This window comes from Corylus avellana, chromosome ca7 (assembly GCF_901000735.1).
Source record: "Corylus avellana chromosome ca7, CavTom2PMs-1.0".
NCBI classification, from domain to species: Eukaryota; Viridiplantae; Streptophyta; class Magnoliopsida; order Fagales; family Betulaceae; genus Corylus; species Corylus avellana.
The window spans coordinates 26,993,882-27,013,256 of record NC_081547.1 but is presented as its reverse complement, the minus strand read 5'-3'; the positions used below and the strand labels follow the sequence as shown (position 1 = coordinate 27,013,256).

At 35.8% G+C, this 19,375-nt stretch overlaps 3 protein-coding genes across 4 annotated transcripts in view; 2 read left to right on the top strand and 1 right to left on the bottom strand.

Moving 5' to 3' along the window:
- The window catches only part of LOC132188087 (WAT1-related protein At2g39510-like), a 3,644-nt gene extending 3,066 nt beyond the window's left edge, over nucleotides 1–578 (top strand). Inside the window, exons 5-6 of the mRNA XM_059602498.1 lie at nucleotides 67–218; nucleotides 341–578. Coding sequence (XP_059458481.1) covers nucleotides 67–218; nucleotides 341–578 — 390 coding nt within the window. The remainder of the gene's footprint in view (nucleotides 1–66; nucleotides 219–340) is intronic.
- Nucleotides 579–3,055: 2,477 nt separating this feature from the next.
- LOC132188207 (WAT1-related protein At2g39510-like) lies at nucleotides 3,056–5,334 on the top strand. Its single transcript, XM_059602616.1, has 7 exons — nucleotides 3,056–3,390; nucleotides 3,493–3,555; nucleotides 3,654–3,770; nucleotides 3,868–4,111; nucleotides 4,335–4,496; nucleotides 4,597–4,745; nucleotides 4,925–5,334. The coding sequence occupies exons 1-7, from the start codon at nucleotides 3,191–3,193 to the stop codon at nucleotides 5,115–5,117; spliced, it is 1,128 nt and encodes a 375-aa protein (XP_059458599.1). The 5' UTR covers nucleotides 3,056–3,190; the 3' UTR covers nucleotides 5,118–5,334.
- Nucleotides 5,335–6,676: 1,342 nt separating this feature from the next.
- LOC132188532 (uncharacterized) lies at nucleotides 6,677–16,896 on the bottom strand. Of its 2 annotated transcripts, none has more exons than XM_059603016.1 (6): nucleotides 16,803–16,896; nucleotides 16,399–16,531; nucleotides 7,472–8,890; nucleotides 7,319–7,387; nucleotides 7,016–7,214; nucleotides 6,677–6,897 (listed from the first exon to the last, which is right to left on the bottom strand). In XM_059603016.1, the coding sequence occupies exons 2-6, from the start codon at nucleotides 16,399–16,401 to the stop codon at nucleotides 6,827–6,829; spliced, it is 1,761 nt and encodes a 586-aa protein (XP_059458999.1). In that variant the 5' UTR covers nucleotides 16,402–16,531; nucleotides 16,803–16,896; the 3' UTR covers nucleotides 6,677–6,826. The 2 variants fall into 2 exon arrangements, with proteins under 2 accessions (XP_059458999.1, XP_059459000.1); XM_059603017.1 differs by having other exon boundaries at nucleotides 7,472–8,881.
- Nucleotides 16,897–19,375: the final 2,479 nt, after the last annotated feature.

The following is a 19,375-nucleotide window of genomic DNA, read 5'->3' as shown; positions in this document are numbered from 1 at the left end:
AGATACTAGATTATACTTAAGTGTTAAACACTATTAGAGCTCAGAAGTGAAGTTTTATACATGCAGGGGGTAATATCTACAGCGATTACTTATTACATTCAAGGAGTGATACTGAAGGATAGGGGACCTATTTTCGTTACAGCATTTAGACCCCTAACCATGGTTATTGTCGCAATCATGGCCACCTTCATGCTCAACGAGAACATGTTCTTAGGAAGGTCAGTAAAAGTGCAGTAAAATAATATTTAATTAATTCTTTTAATTCTTTTTCTCAAATTAAGAAAATATTGTAACATGGGAAATTAATAACTGAACTATATATATATATATACATTATTAGGGTTATTGGAGCGGTTGTCATTGTTGTTGGCCTATATCTGGTTTTATGGGGCAAGAGCAAGGAGCAGAAGCTTACCAAATCCGACAGCGATGAGGTTCTACCAAATGCCCATACTACTACATCTCTTATGAATGAGAGCATAACGACTTCAAATCCAAGAATTTGTGTCCATGTCGACGAGGGCACTAACACGAAACCGGTTACGCTAACGATTATAGAACCTAATGTAACTGTTTAATTTGTTTGTCGATTGAAATTTGCAGTGTTTTATATGTGTAATGACCTACGTACGTACACTATTACTCTAAATAGCTAGTTAATTTGATATATATTAGTCAATATTTCACTGTCATGTTTGAATTATGAAGTAATGCTAAATACTACATTTTTATGGATATTCTAATTAATTCTTGATTTTTTTAAAAGAAACCAGAGTTGATCCTCGGAATAAAATGATAAAAACTAGATCTCTTTGTCATATATAACATTAGCAAGAAAACAAATTTAAACAATGTTTGGGTGAGGGTGAGCCAGGCCCATGTGTTAGTACGTGCACGCTTGAAGGCCTCAGTAGAGCTATGCATAATGCTTTGGTGTGTAATTGATTGCCGGAAAGTCGCGTTCAGGTTGTCCTCACAAAGAGAACCCACCTGTCCCGAACTTGTGCGCCCAAGGCATATGGGCTCATTCGAACAGCTAATTACCCAAGATATACATCTTTGTTCATATATGTCACATAATTTATCTCCGAGAAATAGTTGACGTCAATATTATTTTTATATTTTGTCTATCTTAACCGACAAGTTAGTTATTAAATTTGTGGACTTATATAATTTCTACGTAAGTCAATAACGAACTCCTACAAATCTAATGGTTAATCTATTGAATTTATAAAAAAAATTTAAAAAAATATCGACAAATTATTAACACAAATTATTTCTCGGTATCTCCCATATATAGAAATGTTATCCTGCCATACGACACATTATTTATCTTAGTTTCTGAGTGTCCATTACTCTCAAGTAATCCATTACTTTATTTTCTCCAGACGATTCCTTTTTTTTTTTTTTGTTTTGTTTTTCTCACAAAACAATTCTAAACCCATCTCAGTAAATAAGATGTAGAATATTGTTTTTTATGTTTGCTTTTTCTCTACAATTTGCTTTCTCCCTCTCTGACTCAAAAGAGATGTAGAAGATTGTTTTTATCTGGTTTTATTTGGGTCTGACCAACCACTTGTTGGGCTTGATTCAGTTGGTTGCTCACACCAACCATACGTGGCCTCAAATTGGCAACTTCAGCTTCTTTTTCTTCCAATCGCCTCTGCACTTGTGCCACCTCTTCCTCTATAGTGTTGTCAGCAGGTGGAGGAAAAACGTTTGATGTGGAGCCAGCGTCACCACCATATATAACTGACAACCTTTTTTTTTTTTCGTCATTACTCAGAAGATAAGAATGATTATTGGACGATCGGAAATTCCTGCTTCATTTATTACTAATTTTTAAAATTTTCGGGGTTTCAAATAAAAACAATTACGTGCAACATTACTAAATATGGAATGAAGGAAAGCAAAGTGGACATTAATTGAAGCAACAAGACAAGCACTTGCAAGGACACCAGAATGAGTAAGATATGATAAGTAGAAGAAGAAGAAGGGAATCAAACAAAAGTTGCAGTAATGAAGCCAGTGATGCCTGCATGGCAATCTACTCGATCACTCTCCCTTGCGTACGTGTGTAATCCACCAAAATCTACAATCTATTAATGTTAATTTGTGATTTGATGCTTCTGAACATCTTGTGATTAATTGATGCAAACGTTTCTTTAATTATGATTGATTGTTTGTTTGTTTGTTTTAGTTCTATATATTGATCTTACTAGCCCTCAAAGGAATCCCCTCTACCTCCATGCACAAGTAACTTTGTATAAGGTGAAGGCTAAGTGCTTGAGAGAGAGAGAGAGAGAGATAAGGGACAAGTAAAAATGCAATGAATGTTGATAAAAAATGTTTCAAATATTTGACATTCTTAAATCATTTTCCTTGTCAAACGCTACCACTTGGGCGTTGGGATCCCTTGTAATTGACTTCTAGCAATCAGACAGACAATTGTGAGAGGTTTTCGATAGGGCTTACGTACCGGAGCAAGTCTCGAGATACTTAGGAGTTCAGGTAAGTAGGTCACATCGAGAGTCTCTCACAATTACAGTCGAGCGAACGGATTACAATTTAGGTAACAATGACAGCCAATCCCAATCCACCACTAGCTAGGAAGCGCAAAAGTCCATTCATTTTTGATTGATTGGGTTTCTAATTGAGTGATGCTACACCCTGGCAAGTTAGCAAATATAGTGACATGAAAATAGGATATTGATGTGTAATAAAGCATTTAACTTTCTAATTTCCACTTATGTGAGCTGGATTATGTGAGCACGTGACACATAATTACCTTAGTGATCTAGCAACGATCGATGCCAAGGCAATTCCGACTTCGTGTCTAGATTGTGATGAAAAGGTGTAAGCTAGTATGACAAGTAACGGTAGCATAAATGACGTGTACATTAGGCGGATTCTATGAAATGGCTAAAACACTCTCTCATGGGGATCATTCTCTGATGTTTGCTTACTGCAGTTACTTCCCTCTTGATGCAAAACTGGTGGCCTGGCCTGTTTGATGTTTTGAAGAAAAAAACGGTTTTTTCTACATTGAGGAATATGGTTTTGAGTTCACTCAATTCAAAAGAAAACGTATCAAAATTGATCAGTGGGGGCTTACAACTCTTTATATATAGGCCATGGCTACCCTCTATTGTAAGCTTTTCAAGGTACTGTGAGAGAGACAAAAGTGACAATGCCTCTGGAGTCCTTGCGTCGCTTATTTTGTCGCGTGAAGCTATATTTGGCTGTCATTTTTTTGCAGTTTGGCTATGCCGGAATGTCCATTATTGCCAAGTATGCTTTAGATCAGGGGATGAGCCATTTTGTGTTCATAGCCTACAGGATGGCCATTGCCTCTGTTGTTATTACTCCTTTTGCCATTGTTTTGGAAAGGTCTCTCTCTCTCTCTCTCTCTCTCTCTCTCTCTCTCTCTCTTTGAAATTTACATCTTCCATGAAGAAGCTAAATATACTGACATGACATGACACCCAACAGGACATCAAGGCCAAGGATGACCCTGTCCATCTTCGTGAAGGCAATGTTGCTGAGCTTCTTTGAGTAAGAATCTAGACGATTCAGACAGAACATTACCATATATCACAAGTTTGTTTAATCTTCTATTTTTTTTTTTTTTTTGTATTTGTTTTTCTGTACAGCCCTCTTCTTGACCAGAACCTATTATTTATTGGGATGACGTATACCAATGCCTCTTTCACATCTGCCATGTGCAATACCATTCCTGCATTCGCATTCTCAATGGCTTGGGTTTTTGGGTAAGTTTTTTTTACACAGAAAAGAAAACCTTTTTTTGTGCATGTGGCTTTGTATTGTATAGAGTGATCAAGGAAGTGGGAGATGTTACTTTTGTAGGCTTGAGCAGGTCAATACTAGGAGACTGCACAGCAAGGCAAAGATAATTGGGACCTTAGTGGCGGTTGGCGGAGCAATGTTTATGACTCTGTTTAAAGGATCTGTGATAAATCCGCCATGGACAAATGGAAGAAACCCTCATGATCATCCATCTGCTAGACCTGCATCCAAGGAAAATGTCATGAAGGGTGCTCTTCTGGTCTTAGGTTCTTGTTTCTTCTGGTCTTCCTTCATGATTCTACACGTTAGTTTCTCAATTCAATAGCTTTTTTTTCTTTTCCAGTTAGCAAAAACCTTTCATTTCTGAAGCGTGCTTACTTTTGAGTAATATCTATCCCAAATGGTCTATCCAAAAAGCTCATCTCAGTGCAGATTAAACCATGCATAACCTTGCTACCCTCTCTGCCTCTGGTTGTTAATGACTCCCAATTTTAACTTGGTATGACAAAATGGGTGATTTTTTGTAGGCATTTACGCTTAGATCATACCCTGCCAAGCTCTCCCTCACAGCTTTGATATGCATGTCGGCCACGGTGGAATGCACCATAGTGGCCTTGGCATTTGAGAGGGGCAATGCTGCAGTGTGGTCCATTCACCGGGATGCCAAATTGCTAGCTTGTCTTTATGCGGTAAGAAATTCTCCCTTCAACTACTTTTGCTGAATTTTATTCAATGTTTCCTGTTATATATATATTGGGTTTATACTCACAGACGAAGTTTCCATTACAGGGAATACTCTCTGGAATAAGTTATTATATCATGGGGGTGGTAATCAGGGCAAGGGGACCCGTCTTCTTCTCTGCTTTTAGTCCTCTAAGCACTGTCGTTGTTGCAATTGTGGGCTCCTTCGTATTAGCAGAGGAAATGTATTTAGGAAGGTTAGCCTTCATCCCAAACATTAATCCTCTGAGTACATAACACTCTAAAAACAGATGTCAGTTTAATAAATCGAGAGGAAAGAATCCAACCCATAAAAACTTTGTTCCTAAAATTATGTACTACATTTAAACCAATATGGTGGTTTTTTTTTTAATATATATAACTTGGGTTCTTGTAGGATTATTGGAGCAGTTATCATTGTGATTGGGCTATATTTTGTTCTATGGGGTAAGAGGGTGGATCAGCCTGCATCTACTGGCACTGCAGCACCAAACGAAGAACAAACGGCTACATTTACCGAGAATATGGGGACTGCAAATCGTGTATTCGTTGATGTTTCCAGCGTAGTACCGACGAATGAACATGATTGAAGGGAAACAGCTTTTGGAATTTGAGTTTTGTGTTGCATGTAATTCCAAGGCACTTTAAAAATCCTACGTTTATTACTTATTATCTTTTATTAATGATTTCAGAAATACGACTAGACGATTCTCTTCTATGATCTTTGTCTTTCACAGACATTCTCCACTTCCTTCCACAGGATTTAATGGAGCAGTAAACATCTCAATCACCATTAATCTCTTATGCTCCTTCTGCATTAATATCATTTCCCAATACGTGAAGCTATTTATATAGGATTATGGGAGACAGCTAAGACGAGCAGATATGGATATATGAGATAAACCTTACGCCTCAAATTAGTATTTCTGGGCAAGGAATGGGGATAGGATTTAGCCAAAAGACGATACGAAAAGATTGCTTGTGCGGAAATGTCTGTTTGCAAGATTGGTAAACCAGCTCATGGAGGAAATTCAGGAAAAATAGGAATGATGTTTCCTGACACTGATGTAAACATTGACTTCTGGGTTTTGCTTGAGGAAATGTTTTCTAAGGTATTGTATGAGGTGCATTCATTTGGAGGTGGCAGAATCTTTCCTTTGACTCCTCGGGCGGTTCGGCCACCCCCGAAGGTTGGCTTGTGACTTTACCCTAGAATGCTGCGGCGATAACTACAGCATTGCAAACCAAGACAAACAATACCAGGTCGGCCTGAAATGGAGTGAACCGCACTATTGAACAGGCAAAAAGAAACAACAATATTGGAATATGGGACCTACTTTAGAGAAAACACAGCTTGAGCTAAAACCAGCTGAACTTGGCCATTTATCATTTATGATAAGGTAAATTTGGTCAGATGGGAAGGGCAGTGTTCTCACTCTATAGTAAGATATGCAGATTAGGATTGCTTGCAATCTTTAACAAGCATATCACCAGAGGATTGGTCCCAAAAATCATCAGGGTATGTTCAAAAGCTTACATTATTATTTTTTTTCTGAGCAATGTTCGAAAGCTAACATAATCCAACCCATTTCACCCTCTCATTATCTACAGTTAAACACTTCTAATTTCCTTTACTTTCAAATGTTGTCACAGGCTACATTTGTTACGGTATAAAACCTTTTTTTGGGACTTTCCCTGTCCTCCCTTTGCAACCACCCCAACTCCCAAAACTCCCCACCTTTTTTTTTTTTGGGTCTGATTGTGGTATGCAAAAGTTTTGCATGCCAATCAAACACCCGCAATATTTTTGACATTATTTTCTCAGGTCTCTACCAAACAATAGAAAACTAGTAATTTTCTTGAAAAATATTCCATTTTATGCAGAAAATATTTCTTCTTGTTAAATAGAATAGACTATCACTTCCCAAAAAGCCAAATACTATCGAATCTGACCAAGCACCTAACCTGCCCCATTGCTCAGAGGAATTATTTTGCCACCACGACTAACACAGAAAAAGGTAACTCTAGTGCTCCAATCAGACACATCCCAAAAGATAAATCTACATCCAACAGATAATCCAAAATTAAAATTAAAATCTTAATTTGCAAAAAGTTTAAAAAAAAAAAAAAAAAAAAAAAAAAGAAGAAGAAGAAAAAGGAAGCCAAAATACTTATAAACATCCATCAGCTCAAACTATTAAATTCCCCACTGACTCTATATATTCTATAGGTTGTATTCTGCTATGCGCATATCACATATTCACAACCTCAAAATCGTCAGAAAGGAAGGGTTTTCATCTCAGGATGGCATGATAACTTCATCCTTTCCATAGATACGCTGAAGTTCACGGGTGGCAGCTTGATATGATGCTGAGAATATGGTCGGAAGACAGAAAAATCATATGAGAGAACAACAAATATTTAACTTCACCTAGTTATGAAGAGACAATGAAGAGGGGTATAATTATCTTTCATGTTTGAAAATTACCTTTCCAGATCCGGAAGTTCTTCAGATTAATTGGAGAACCCGTCACATTTTGAATTGCATCAAACAGCATCTCCTGAGGCGTGTTCTTCAGCTCTTGAACAACAGCATAGATGGTCTTTCCATTCTCAAAATAAATGTGATTATTCGGGTGTTTGGTCTTGCAACCAGCATGACGCTCAAACTCATAAGCATTTAGAGACTGCATGATGAAATCCAAAATACCAGCTTGGTCATTAAACTCAAACTGAACATTCTTTAGTCGACTTTCCTAAAAGAAGCCAAAAGGTAATGTAATTTGCTTACCTTGGAAAGCTTGCAGCTGTCACAGCAACACAAATACCCAGTTCCCTTTATAACTCCTTTAAGATTTTTCTGTCAAAATAATAGAACCAGGAGGTTCAGAAAGTTAAATCGGCTTTGCAAATATGGCCAAGAAACATAGAAGAATAAGCATACCTCACGTGACCAGGAAACATACTTCACGGGGACCCCATCGAACATACCAGTAGACAACAAACTTTTGACATTTGAAGGAAAGTTGTTAGGAGGAACCTTCTTAGTTGTCTTTGGCTCCTTATTCCTGGGGTTGGCATCAGGTTTAGCTTTTTGAGCATCATTTACAACCGGATCAGCATTAGTTTCAACCAGATCCTTCTGGCCTGATACTTCTTCTGAAGCTTGAGCTGCGTTCTGAGTACTCATCAATAAATCATAGCTACTAATGATCCCCCCAGAGGGATCTGTCTCAGATTCATCATGAAGACCTCCAAAAGATATGGTATTGCTCTCGCCCTTACTATAGTTGTGGCCCAAAGATTGAGCGCCCTTATTATAGTTGTGGCCCAAAGATTGAGCGCTGCAATCTCCTTTGTCATAGGAAGATCCCATTGATAAAATGTTGGAATCTGCCTTGTCATAGGTTGGACCCATTGATATGATATGATCCCCCTTATATGGCACCATTGATATAAAATTCTCGTTGGCTTTACCGCCCATTGTAATAAAATTCTCATGCCCCTTGGTACAGGAGGCACCCAATGATATGACACTGCTATCTCCTTTTTCAAACGACTGACCCATGGATATAAAATTTCCATCCCCCTTGTCAAATGGCTGACCCATTGATAACATACTATTGTCTGCCTTGCCATAGTTGTGACCCTTTGTTATGAAATTGCCATCTCCCTTATTGAACGTGTGCCCAATCAACATGAAATTGTTTTCTGCCTTGCTGAAGGTGGGGCCCATTGAGATGGCATTTTCATCCCCATTGTTGTAAGTAGTACCCAACGATATGGCATTTGCATCATTCTTACTATAGGAGGCACCTATAGATATTATACTGTTATCAGCCCTACTGTAGGTATGCCCCATAGATTCAGACATGCCATTGTCAGAGTTAACTTCATTGACTCTAACTTTTCTTATCCCACCAAAACTCAGACATGATGATGGATCTTCAATAGTATGAGACATAGACAAATCCACCGAAGGATCTTTTCCATACTGATTCTCAAAACCTTTTATTCCTATAACCATATTTCCACTTCCAACAGAAGGAATATTCCTATCAACCAGATTGACAGTCCGTAAAGGCTCAGATCCAAAGAGGCGGTCGGTGAATTGCCCCGGAACAGATTGGAAGCTAGGACTGTTATCCCATGGAAAAACATTCATATGTGCAACTCCTGAAACTGGTCTTCCATCGTCAGCTTCTACAGCTTGCTTCTTGTTGAACAGATCTGGCCCACTGGCATCCATAAACCACTGATGACCACGCTTTGGATCAATTCTGGAGGTATTATCGCAACCCATCTCTCCATCAGTTAGACACCCAGCATCCCTGGGCATCCAAAAGCTTTTGTGCTGAAAAGACTTCCAATAACAACATTTTAGAAAGGTTGATAGAGAATGTACAATCTTAAAATAATTGCTAACTTAAGAAGAGAAATGAGAAAGCCTGTCTCAACACAAATTTCATGTTCATCAAACTAATTGCACCAATAAAGACAAGTAGACCAGCCATCTACAGAATGCCACATTTTAGCACAAAATATCGCATTAGTTATGATGCAGGACAATAATAATCACAAAGAAATCATGCGGCGAATGTAGGGAAAAGAGGGGAGAAAGAATCTAAAAGAGGGGAAGGGAGAAAGAAAGAGAAGCTAGGGGGAAAGAAAGCGAGAAAAAGCTAGGGGGAGAGAAAAAGAGAGGAGAATCAATTCAACATATTTTTTATTCCATCAAAGTCTGCCCCCATTAGAGTACAAAGCACACTTAAATAGCCTAACAACTCAGCCTGGGGCAATACCCATTTATTAAATTACCAAAAATATCCTTGACTCTTGAAAATTAAATAAAACATAAAACTAAATATTAATAACCCAGTTATTAGACCTAAATAAAATAAAATAAAAATAAAATTCATGTCTTGCCCCTTGCATCAAATTAATTCTCTTAAAACTAGTAAACCCTAAGAGGTAGTTCAATCGGCTAAGAACCAAGCTTCATGAAAGGGAGGTCTGAATCTCTCCTTCCCATCTGCCTAGGGTAAAAAAAAAAATTACTTATAAAAAAAAAACCTCTTGAAACTATTCAGCCTTTCATAAAGTCATTCCATAGTGAAATTGAATGAAGTGGTAAAACTTTTCTGACTTACAGAGTATTTGAAGGAAAGCCCAAATACTCCATAATTTTTAAAACCTGAAGGCTGCCTAAATTCCATTACAAGAGCAGCTCAAAATCTTACAGCTATGCATAGTTTGTTGAAATCTTTGCCGATGTGAGCCGCATTGACATGACACATCAAGGTTCCTTTTTTTAAGGCAAACAAGAATGCTGTTTGGCATTAAAACAGGGGAACAATAGCTAGATCTGATCATTTTTCTTAGGAAATTAGTTATAATTCATTGACCTCACAGACACCTTCAAACCATATTGTTGCCAATGAGATAAGGTTTATCATCACAATGTTAAAATCCAACGCAAAAGTCCGCCGCCAGGTATGCCAGATAAATCTAACCAACTAGATTTTTTCCCCAAATTAAGATTTTACTGCATGGCCAACAAACTCTTATATGTGATTTGTCAATAATTGTTCCATGAATCCAGCTACACTTAGCTAGTAATTTAATTAGAATGAAATGTTAATAGATGCTTCCAAACTTAACTCCATTTTACATGTCCAAGCTATAAACATGGCATGTAATACATTTCCCAACCATGGAAAAAAATCTTGATCATTTACTACCATATCAATCAATAAATTACATACACAAGACATCTACAGAGGTATTCAATGCATATTACTATTGCACAACTATCTCAAAAAGACATTGAAGTATCAGAAATTATGGATTTGGTTTAAATATTTTGGTGAAAGCAGAAATTATCAGTAACAATTTAGCGAATTTTGTTTGAATAATTCACATAATTACAATTGGAGAAAGCAAACAAATAAAAGCAAACAATGAACTAATTACTTTTTCATCCCAGTATTGTGTTTGGTATAACTACATAAACTTTTCAACTCTATACGTACACTACCAAATCATCTACAGCTGAGACAAGTGACAGCTACTTTCGTAATCTGAAGTCAGTTCAGATCTATCTAAGAAGAATTCATATTTGACTTTATTTGACTTTAGGATATGGAGAAGGGTATTTATTGGCACAGATATAGATGCTTTTAACTCAATGAATCAGGAATTTAATTCACAGGAAGTAGAGATGTGTCCTCCTACGGAAAGATGAATAAATATATAAATTTGAACCACCTACTTTTATCCACTTCAAGTTTTACTTTAACTTATTCAATTCTATTTATTTTTCGTTATAAATTCAAACCAATTATTTCCACCATCAAGTTTTACAGAGCAAAATAGCAGAAACATAACCAGGGGAGTAAATGGAATAAGTACGTCAGAATTAAGTGCAAAAAAATAGTAATGAACATTTGGAACTGCTTGGAAGCATTCCCACTTCTTTTGGCTAAATATGTCAAGCTACAACCAGACTTCCTGATTTCAAAACCTGTTTCTTTTAGGTGAGTGGTGGGGAGTTATATATGAGGTTACCAAAGAGAGTGGTTAGGGTGTGAAATGATCCAAGCTGCTTAAATTCAGCTCATAATCAGCTTGTCTTGAAGCTTGCTCGAGCTCAATCATCAGTAAATGGGCCAATATCAAATCAAATTTTTATATCACTGTACCTTCGAGTGAGCTTAAACATCATGCGACTTAGATCAGTTAGGCCAAAGAAATCTAGGCTCATTCATACACTAGCCACTAGAAAAAAAAATATATATATATATAACCTTGGCAAGGCAGGGCCCTTCAGACCCACTCCTGCAGAGTAAACCTCGGACCCGTGCACCGCACCCTCGGAAGTTTCCCTATAGGGATCAGGGTAAATCACTGGCTTTTACACCGAGGGTGTGGCCCCCAAGAGGAAGTTTGCACTTAGTAAGTCTCGAACTTGAGATATATAGGGTGATACTCCTTAAGACCACAAGGCCAACCCCTTGGGGTTTAGAATATATTTATAGTTCACTCCTTATTAAACATATTTACCACTTAGGGTTGTTGACTTTAAAGGGTTCAGCAAAGGAAATTATTTGACTCCAAGCCTTAGAGCAAAGAATACTTGGGTTCAAACCTTAATTAATTTCCTTAAGCATGAGTCTCTCTCTCTCTCTCTCTCTCTCTCTCTCTCTCTCTCTCTATATATATATATATATATATATATATATATATATATATATACTCTCACAAGCTTGTTTGACTAGTGCAAGTGAGCATGCAAAGCCAATATCAAACATTTAATAAAGCTTGCAAGGCAAACTCGATCAAGCTATTCAAAACTCCACTTAAGTTCAAGCTTGGTTCAAGAGTTTGAATTCACTAATATCAGCTTTAGTAGCGCTCAACTCAACTCAACTCAACTTGGCTCGTTTTCGACTAGGATTGGTCGTCAAAGCAAAGCAAACCCACTGTTGAATGTTTGATTAGATAACAGAAAATTATGAGAGTGCCACAGTAAATGTACCCCTGCACAACACAAGCAATGGTGAAAAAGAGCAAGTTGAACTAAATAAAAAGGACATTGAACGTGCATTTAAATGCAATGATTTAATAATTGCATGTGATCATAGACATAGAATGAGCTTCACTCTTTAGGTGTTAGATTGAACCAGGTTATGGGTTTGCCAACATCTTCAGAATTTGGACATGAGAACATGGTTGAAATGCAAAGGTTCTCCATCTTTTTTTTCTTCTCTTTTTTTTTTTTTTTTTGTTTCTTTTTTTTCCTTTCTTAATACTTGGTATTCCCTTCTTCCATACCCGAGGACGTATATGTGATGTAACATGTCTCAAATGGAAATTTCACTCATTTGTAATTATTTATTTAACATGAGGACATTATAAAGAATCATCTTTTAGGAAATTCAAGCAAACAAGGGAAGTTCTCTTCCCTTTATTGGAAACACTAATATACCCCTTATCCATATTAGGTCATGAAAGCGAAGTACTTCACACTATGAAGCATCCATATAAGGAAATTGGCCCCAATAAACTTGGAATCAGAATGCAAAAATGTCCCCCTTTTTTTTTTTTTTATAAATAATCGAAATATCATTAAAAGCATTAAGCACTCCCAAGTGCACATGGAGTATACAAGAGAAGCCACCTAAAAATTAGGGGCAAAAAGAACAAGAAAGTCATAATAACTAATCACTAAAGAGAAAACAAAAGCACTTGTCCAAAGATGTAAAAATGTTAATTGATTACTTCCTTATTTTCTATGTTACCAGGGGAGGTTAAGTATGTTTATTAATTTAACAATAATGAATCATGATGCAAACAGATTTTACAACCTATTATGGCATCAAATTATATATGGCCGAATATTTTATACTAAAACTTATTTAGTTAAAGTATAAATTACTTTTATAGTTAAATTAGTAAAAGCATGATCACAATTAATCTCGCTATAATAACAAAGGGATCTCACTATAGTAACAAAGAGATATTGTCAAGTTCATATCATTGCTATTAAACTTGCATCTAACCAAAGACGAAGGTGAAGCTCTAGAAACTCTCACAAACACAAAGCCTTGGGGACATCAATTTCTAACAACACAGGAGTTTCATATAAGATGGAAAGCATCACTTGTTGAGACATGTCATGTGTTTGAGGGCATGTTCTCAGTTCACGAATTATGCAGGCTTTTTTAACGAAACTCAGCATTAATGCTTAAGTTTGAGTGTCTTCCTCTGTTTTATACACAAACAAATGTTCCGGAGGTGCATGTGCTCTCAACCTACACACCGGTGATCCATATCACTTTCAAGGATTCCTTATGGTGACCTAGATCACTTTAAAAGATTCCTTTATTCTTTCCTTTTCGGTTTGGAGGATATGCATAGTTCGACCTACATGTTACATGCTCTTGGTTTCCCTTTTAATCCAATAAATTGGCTTTTTTGGCTTTTTGGCTTTTTTTTTCTTTAATGTTTTGCATTCTCTCTATTTTAATTTTATGGGAGAGAGAGAGAGAGAGAGGAACCACATCATTTGTGAAAACTTGATCAATACGTACCAACATTCAGTTACCACGACAAAGTTAGTTATACTACAATTGAATTTCAGAATACAGACTTCAAACAAAGTCGCCCTACCACATGGCTCCCTCTTCTTACATCTTGAGGTACTTTGGGCATGAAAAGGAATAAACATGTCATGACAAGTAGGTGGGATTTCTTGTCAAACTCTTTTTAAAAATAGGAAATATCATATTATTTATCCATTTGTGAGTTCTCCACATATGTTACTTGGCCACAGTAAGATCCTTGTAGGTCTTCAATCGGACAGTAAGGTTTCCTGATATTTTGGAAAGATTTCTGCATGATAGGGAGATCTCACAAGAGACTCATTACTTTCCAATTAATCATTTTTATCTATTTAAGGCTTTAAAATGAGTTAAGTAGCTCAAGACTAGCTCAAGCCCCACCTAGTTAAAGCATACGCAAGCGCATTTAGCAAGTTATCTGGATCAAGTTAAAGCTCCAAAACTAGGTAGCTCAAATAACTCAAGGAAATGTTCCCTGCTCAAACTCCAAACTAGGTAATAATAAGAATAACTAATGCAGGGATCGTACAGAAAAAGTAAACCAAAATCTTGCCCTAAACACATAAGTTCCTTATAGTGCTCAGCACACAGCACCTCCCATCCATCAACCATGGGCAATCCAGAATCAATAAGAGCATTCCCAATGGAAGAGTCAAATGTTATTTTTATTTAAAATGGCTCTTCAAATGTTTAAAAAAACTCCTACATTGGATTAGCAAAAAAAAAAAAGTAAAATAGATATTTGATTGGAAAAACTAAAAAAAAAAAGAAGCTAAATGTAGTAGCACTTTTTAAGGGATCCATTTTATTTTTTATTGTTTCTCTCACCTGTTTTCTCTTTTTCTCAAATCTTTTCCTACTTTTTCTCTCGCATGTTCTCTTTTTCCCAAAAATTTTCCCATTTTTCCTCTCATATGTTCTCTTTTTCTCAAAACTTTTCTCACTTTTAATAATATTTAAATGATATAGATAAAAATATAGCTAATCGAATGTAGAAGACCTTTAAAAATTCATTAGCTAAACTAGATAAAGTGCGTTTTGAGAAGCCATTTTGCATAAAAATTTGGCTCTTCCATTGGGAATGCTCTAACCATTCACTTGTATCCACAATAACCTTTTATTTCCAATCTACTCAATTTCACAGCATACAATTATCTAAAACGGGGAATTTCTAATCCCTCCCTCTTGATCTTACAAATTCTCCCAAAAACACATATTGTTAAAAGTCAAAAGAAAGTATATAGATAATTTTTTTTTTTTTTAACTTCCGGAAAAAAGATGGATCAGATTGATTTTTTTTTTATTTTTTTATAAGTAATCGAAATTTATTAAGAGCGAAAGGGAGCTACCCAAGTATATAGGAACTAAATAAGAGAAACACCTAAATAGAAAAAGAAGATGGACCAAGTTGATTGATCCAAAAGACTCAAAATTCAACCTAATTGTGAATGGGTTGGATCCAAATTGCTGAAATCTAGCTTGCTTTTGAATAGGTTAACCTCTCAACAAAAATGATTTGACATATTCAAAACATATATTGAAATTTTAAGGTGAGGCACCAATGGTGAATTATCACCATATGATCTACTGGAACTGAGTAAACAAAGGTTTTCGTTATGATAGCTCAAGGAAAGATCAGAGAATCAATGAGGCAGTATTAACCTTTAATGCACAACATTAATTTCTGAAAAATAACTCAGAAAAAAATAATTATTATTTGCATACTTAGTGGCAGGTTCAAAATCATGATCAACTCCTTTCTCTCATTCTATTCTAAGTCCTCCTCGCTTGGTCCATTCTTTAATGTTTCTCTCTCACCAACCCCTTTTGCCCTAGATCTTAGTTTATTTGATTATAAATGAGAAAAATGCAGCTCTAGCCATATGTTTGTAATAGAAGTTGACTTTTATCGATATACGACAGATTGGGAAACTTGTTCTGTGATGGGCTTTCATGCATAAAAATTGGTTGCTTTAGGCTTAGAGATTATTGAAGAAAGGGTTAGAGTTTGCCTGTATCGGGAAAATAAGCAACCACAGATCACTCACCACCAACTTGACCCATCAACCGTGATATGAATCTTTTCATAGGAAACTCTAGCAGATCTATCCTTGCAATTTGATGAAACATTTGGTTGTTGAATATCAAAACAATAGATTGATAATAGCAATAACAACCAGATGTTCACCATTTCAATAGTTGCGGTATTTAAGCAACCTGACAAGGAATGGGAGAGGGCTAGAACTCATCTGTTGTCACTTGTCAGTAATCCTAACCCAGCAAGACAGTGGATAGAATAATGATTGTGAAAGGAACTCAAGGAAAGGCTTGATCACTTTGCAAGCAAAAAGTGCTCCCGAGCATGGGCAGATTTGCTCAAGAATATCATCTAAAAACTGCATGTTTCTGGTTAAAGCCATGCCAATAGATACAAAAATATCCTAAGGCCATATAAGCAATTAACTTATATCATAAGGCCATAGTCTTTTAATCCTAAAATCCAACACAGAGAAACACCCTTTTAAATCCCAAACAATTACAAAAATATTCAACCAAACGAAATAAAACAAAGCAGTAGCAATCACAAAAATACACCATATGCAGTACCATAAATTGACACATAAGTTCCAACATTCACAAAGCCAAAGAAAACCACTTGAGCGCGAAAGAAAATCAAATACACAATACCCCGAAAGGATTCCAACGGAGCATTTGCATGCAAAAGTTTCAATCAGAGTTCCGGGCCTACCATTTTATGATCCCAGCCAAAGCAAGACTCACTGAGTCAGCCCACTCTCACAAAACTGGATCCTTTACTACGTCGCTTTGCCCATAAACTCACAAAGCACGCAAAGACCAGCTCAAAGCCTCGCCAATTCAATCTGCAAACAACAGCAAAACCTAACACTTCAAAAAACAATTTCAAACCCAAGAAATCGAGCTTCGATCACATACGACATGCAGTCAATGATTTAGAAAGATCAAAACGCATCGTTTACAGAGAAGTAAAGCCGAAAGCGATCAGAGTGAATTTCAAAACCTCTACACACACTACGTATATATATACATATCTACGTATGCACACTAAGATAGGGCAATGGAGGCCAAGCCATAAAAATTGAGATGAATGAGAGGGTATTGGGTTGAAATTACCTTCACCGGGGTTTTGCCGGAAGATTTTCCGGCGGGGACACGCCGGAGACAGAAACACAAACTATGAGAAAAGGACTTGAGATTATCTCTGAGCTTGTTTGTGCTTTAACTATGACGAGAGAGATTGTATGGAGCTCTGCACTAATTCCATATATGGTTGGGGTTCATCTTGACCGCGCACGTGGGATTTTGTGGGCCCAGGAGTGGGTTTTAGAGAATCTTGTCCGTTTACACTATGCCATACATGGAGGAAGCATATATGGGAATGTATTCAAGTGAAGCTTACCATAAGAGGCTGATATGCCACGTGCTGGCTCTTTATAGGTTTGCACATGTGCCTATACTGTGCTCCCGACTTAGAACGGGTAATCGTATGCATGTGATGCAAGGAGGAAGCGCTGTGAGCCCTCAAAAAAACAAAGGGTTTTTCTCCACATAAGTGCTACGTGTCTTCCGGAGTTAAACTAATGGTTCAGATCTCTTTGTTTTTTCATACATAATATCGACGGTGCAGGAAACTTTAACCCTTTTAACTCCTAAACATTCATTGCTGTGAGTGGTTTTTATTGAGCTTCCAGCAAATAGAGTTTAATGAGCAGTTTAAAAGCTAAAACTTTAGTGGGGCCGACAGATATGATATTAATTACCTTTCAAATACAGCATTGTGAAGGAGATTAAGGAAAATTAGCATTCATGTGAGTACATTAATATGGAGTAATGTAACCTACTATTTTTTATTTATGAGTAATTTTTAAAATTATCGTTGGATTAAAATTCAGTATTAACTTATTTTAAATCAAATAATAATTTTAAAAGACATGTAACTTTAAAAGATAAAATGATAATAAAATGATGGCACTTAACATTACTCCATAAATATGATAACATTTTATTTATCACCCATTAACATAATAATGACAAAGTAGCGAACAATATTAGTTGGTTTCCACTCACGAAGAACTTAGCTACGATATATTTGGATGCAAATTTTTAATAATTTTGTTGTTTAGATCGTTAGCAATTAAAGCAGCAACTGTGAGTCTTTAATCTTTATAGCGCTTACATGCACGATTAGGTATTTGAGAGTACCCTCTTCTCTTACAAGTGGGCCCCATAGTAGTTGTTTTATATTTGTTGTCCATATTACCAGCAATTTGAGCACCAAATTATTAGGAATTTGAATCCGACAAATTTAAAGAAAATTCCTTCAGTTCATTCTATTAAATTGACATTTATTTTTAAAGCATCCGTAAATTACATACTTTAAAAACATATATATATTTAATAACAAAAGTTTCAAACAATTCTTGATCACAAGAGCCGTTTATAGTAGAATTAGTAATGATTTGTATATTCCTGATTTAGTTACAAAATCATGTGATTATATGTGCTAGGATCAAACCTAATATGTTGTACATATGGGTTGTATGTTTTTATATATAAGTGGTTGTGTTAAACTAGCATTTGTTGCGTCACACATACATTTTTAATAAGATAAACGGATGGCGGCTAATAGGTTTAAAAGTATATGATTCTCACGTTCATTTTTAAAAATACATATGGGAATCAGTGAATCACATACTTTAAAGATTGATGTTGGTTTAATAAATTATATTAGATAAATTTCTTCTAATATAATTTAGAGGAAAAATTTGTTCAAGAACCCTATACATTTAAGATACACGTGCCTAGCCATTGGGATTGGCAAACACGAGGCCCAGTTTGATAAAATTTTTGCTTCTGTCTTTTTATTTTTATTGCCAAAACAACAATATTAATAAATAACTCGATCACAAACTACTTTTAAAAACAAAAAAATAAGTATCATCAGAACATTTTTTTTTTTTTCAAATTAAAAAAAAAAAAAAAATCCTAAATAGATTAGCAATCAAACCCTTTGGTACTTGGGCAATAGGCCTGGTTTTAATGTACGAGACATCATGTCTTGTCTTGCTGTTTGGGCCAAAAAAAAATGGTACCCACTTGTAAATGGCATTAGACGAATAGGCCCACTTGTAATAAAGCCATAATCCTCCAACAAGAATCAGAGCTAAAAATAAAAATAAAATCAGAATTATGGTGTGCTTTTTATTTAACAGTTTATTTGAATATTCAAATATCTAAAACGGTCTCAAATAACATTGTCCTTGATTATATTTATATTATATGCAAAAGCATGAACTTGTTAAAGGATAAACTGAATTACGAAAATATCATTAATAATTTCAAACGAGTCAAACCTTTGTTGGTAAAATAGGGTTTTTTTTTTTTTTTTTTTAATCTTAGAAAGAGGATGAAAATTAATATTCATCTAAATCTAAAAAAAAAAAAAAAATAATACTCTGTGATTGAACCAACTAGGCCCATTCTACAATAGGTTTATCAAAGTAAAGCAAATGTAAACATGATTAAATTATATTATTGTATTACAAACCGGAGATTATACTACCATCCAATGGCAGAGTCATTCAATTGATATTGGGAGTGTTCCTAAATTTTTTTTGAGGGTGCCGAGTAGTAACTTGTATAAGTAGAAGATAATTTTTATTTTTTTTTCTTTTTTTGGGGGTGCT

What these genes read in the sequence shown, in the direction of transcription:
- LOC132188207 (XM_059602616.1), top strand. Translation starts at nt 3,191, where the DNA reads ATGCCTCTGGAGTCCTTGCGTCGCTTATTTTGTCGCGTGAAGCTATAT. An exon ending in TCAATGGCTTGGGTTTTTGG is followed by an intron (nt 3,771 to 3,867) that starts GTAAGTTTTTTT and finishes TTACTTTTGTAG; the next exon opens with GCTTGAGCAGGTCAATACTA. An exon ending in TGCTAGCTTGTCTTTATGCG is followed by an intron (nt 4,497 to 4,596) that starts GTAAGAAATTCT and finishes TTTCCATTACAG; the next exon opens with GGAATACTCTCTGGAATAAG.
- LOC132188532 (XM_059603016.1), bottom strand. An exon ending in ACAGCTGCAAGCTTTCCAAG is followed by an intron (nt 7,215 to 7,318) that starts GTAAGCAAATTA and finishes TTCATCATGCAG; the next exon opens with TCTCTAAATGCTTATGAGTT. An exon ending in GAACTTCCGGATCTGGAAAG is followed by an intron (nt 6,898 to 7,015) that starts GTAATTTTCAAA and finishes CCATATTCTCAG; the next exon opens with CATCATATCAAGCTGCCACC.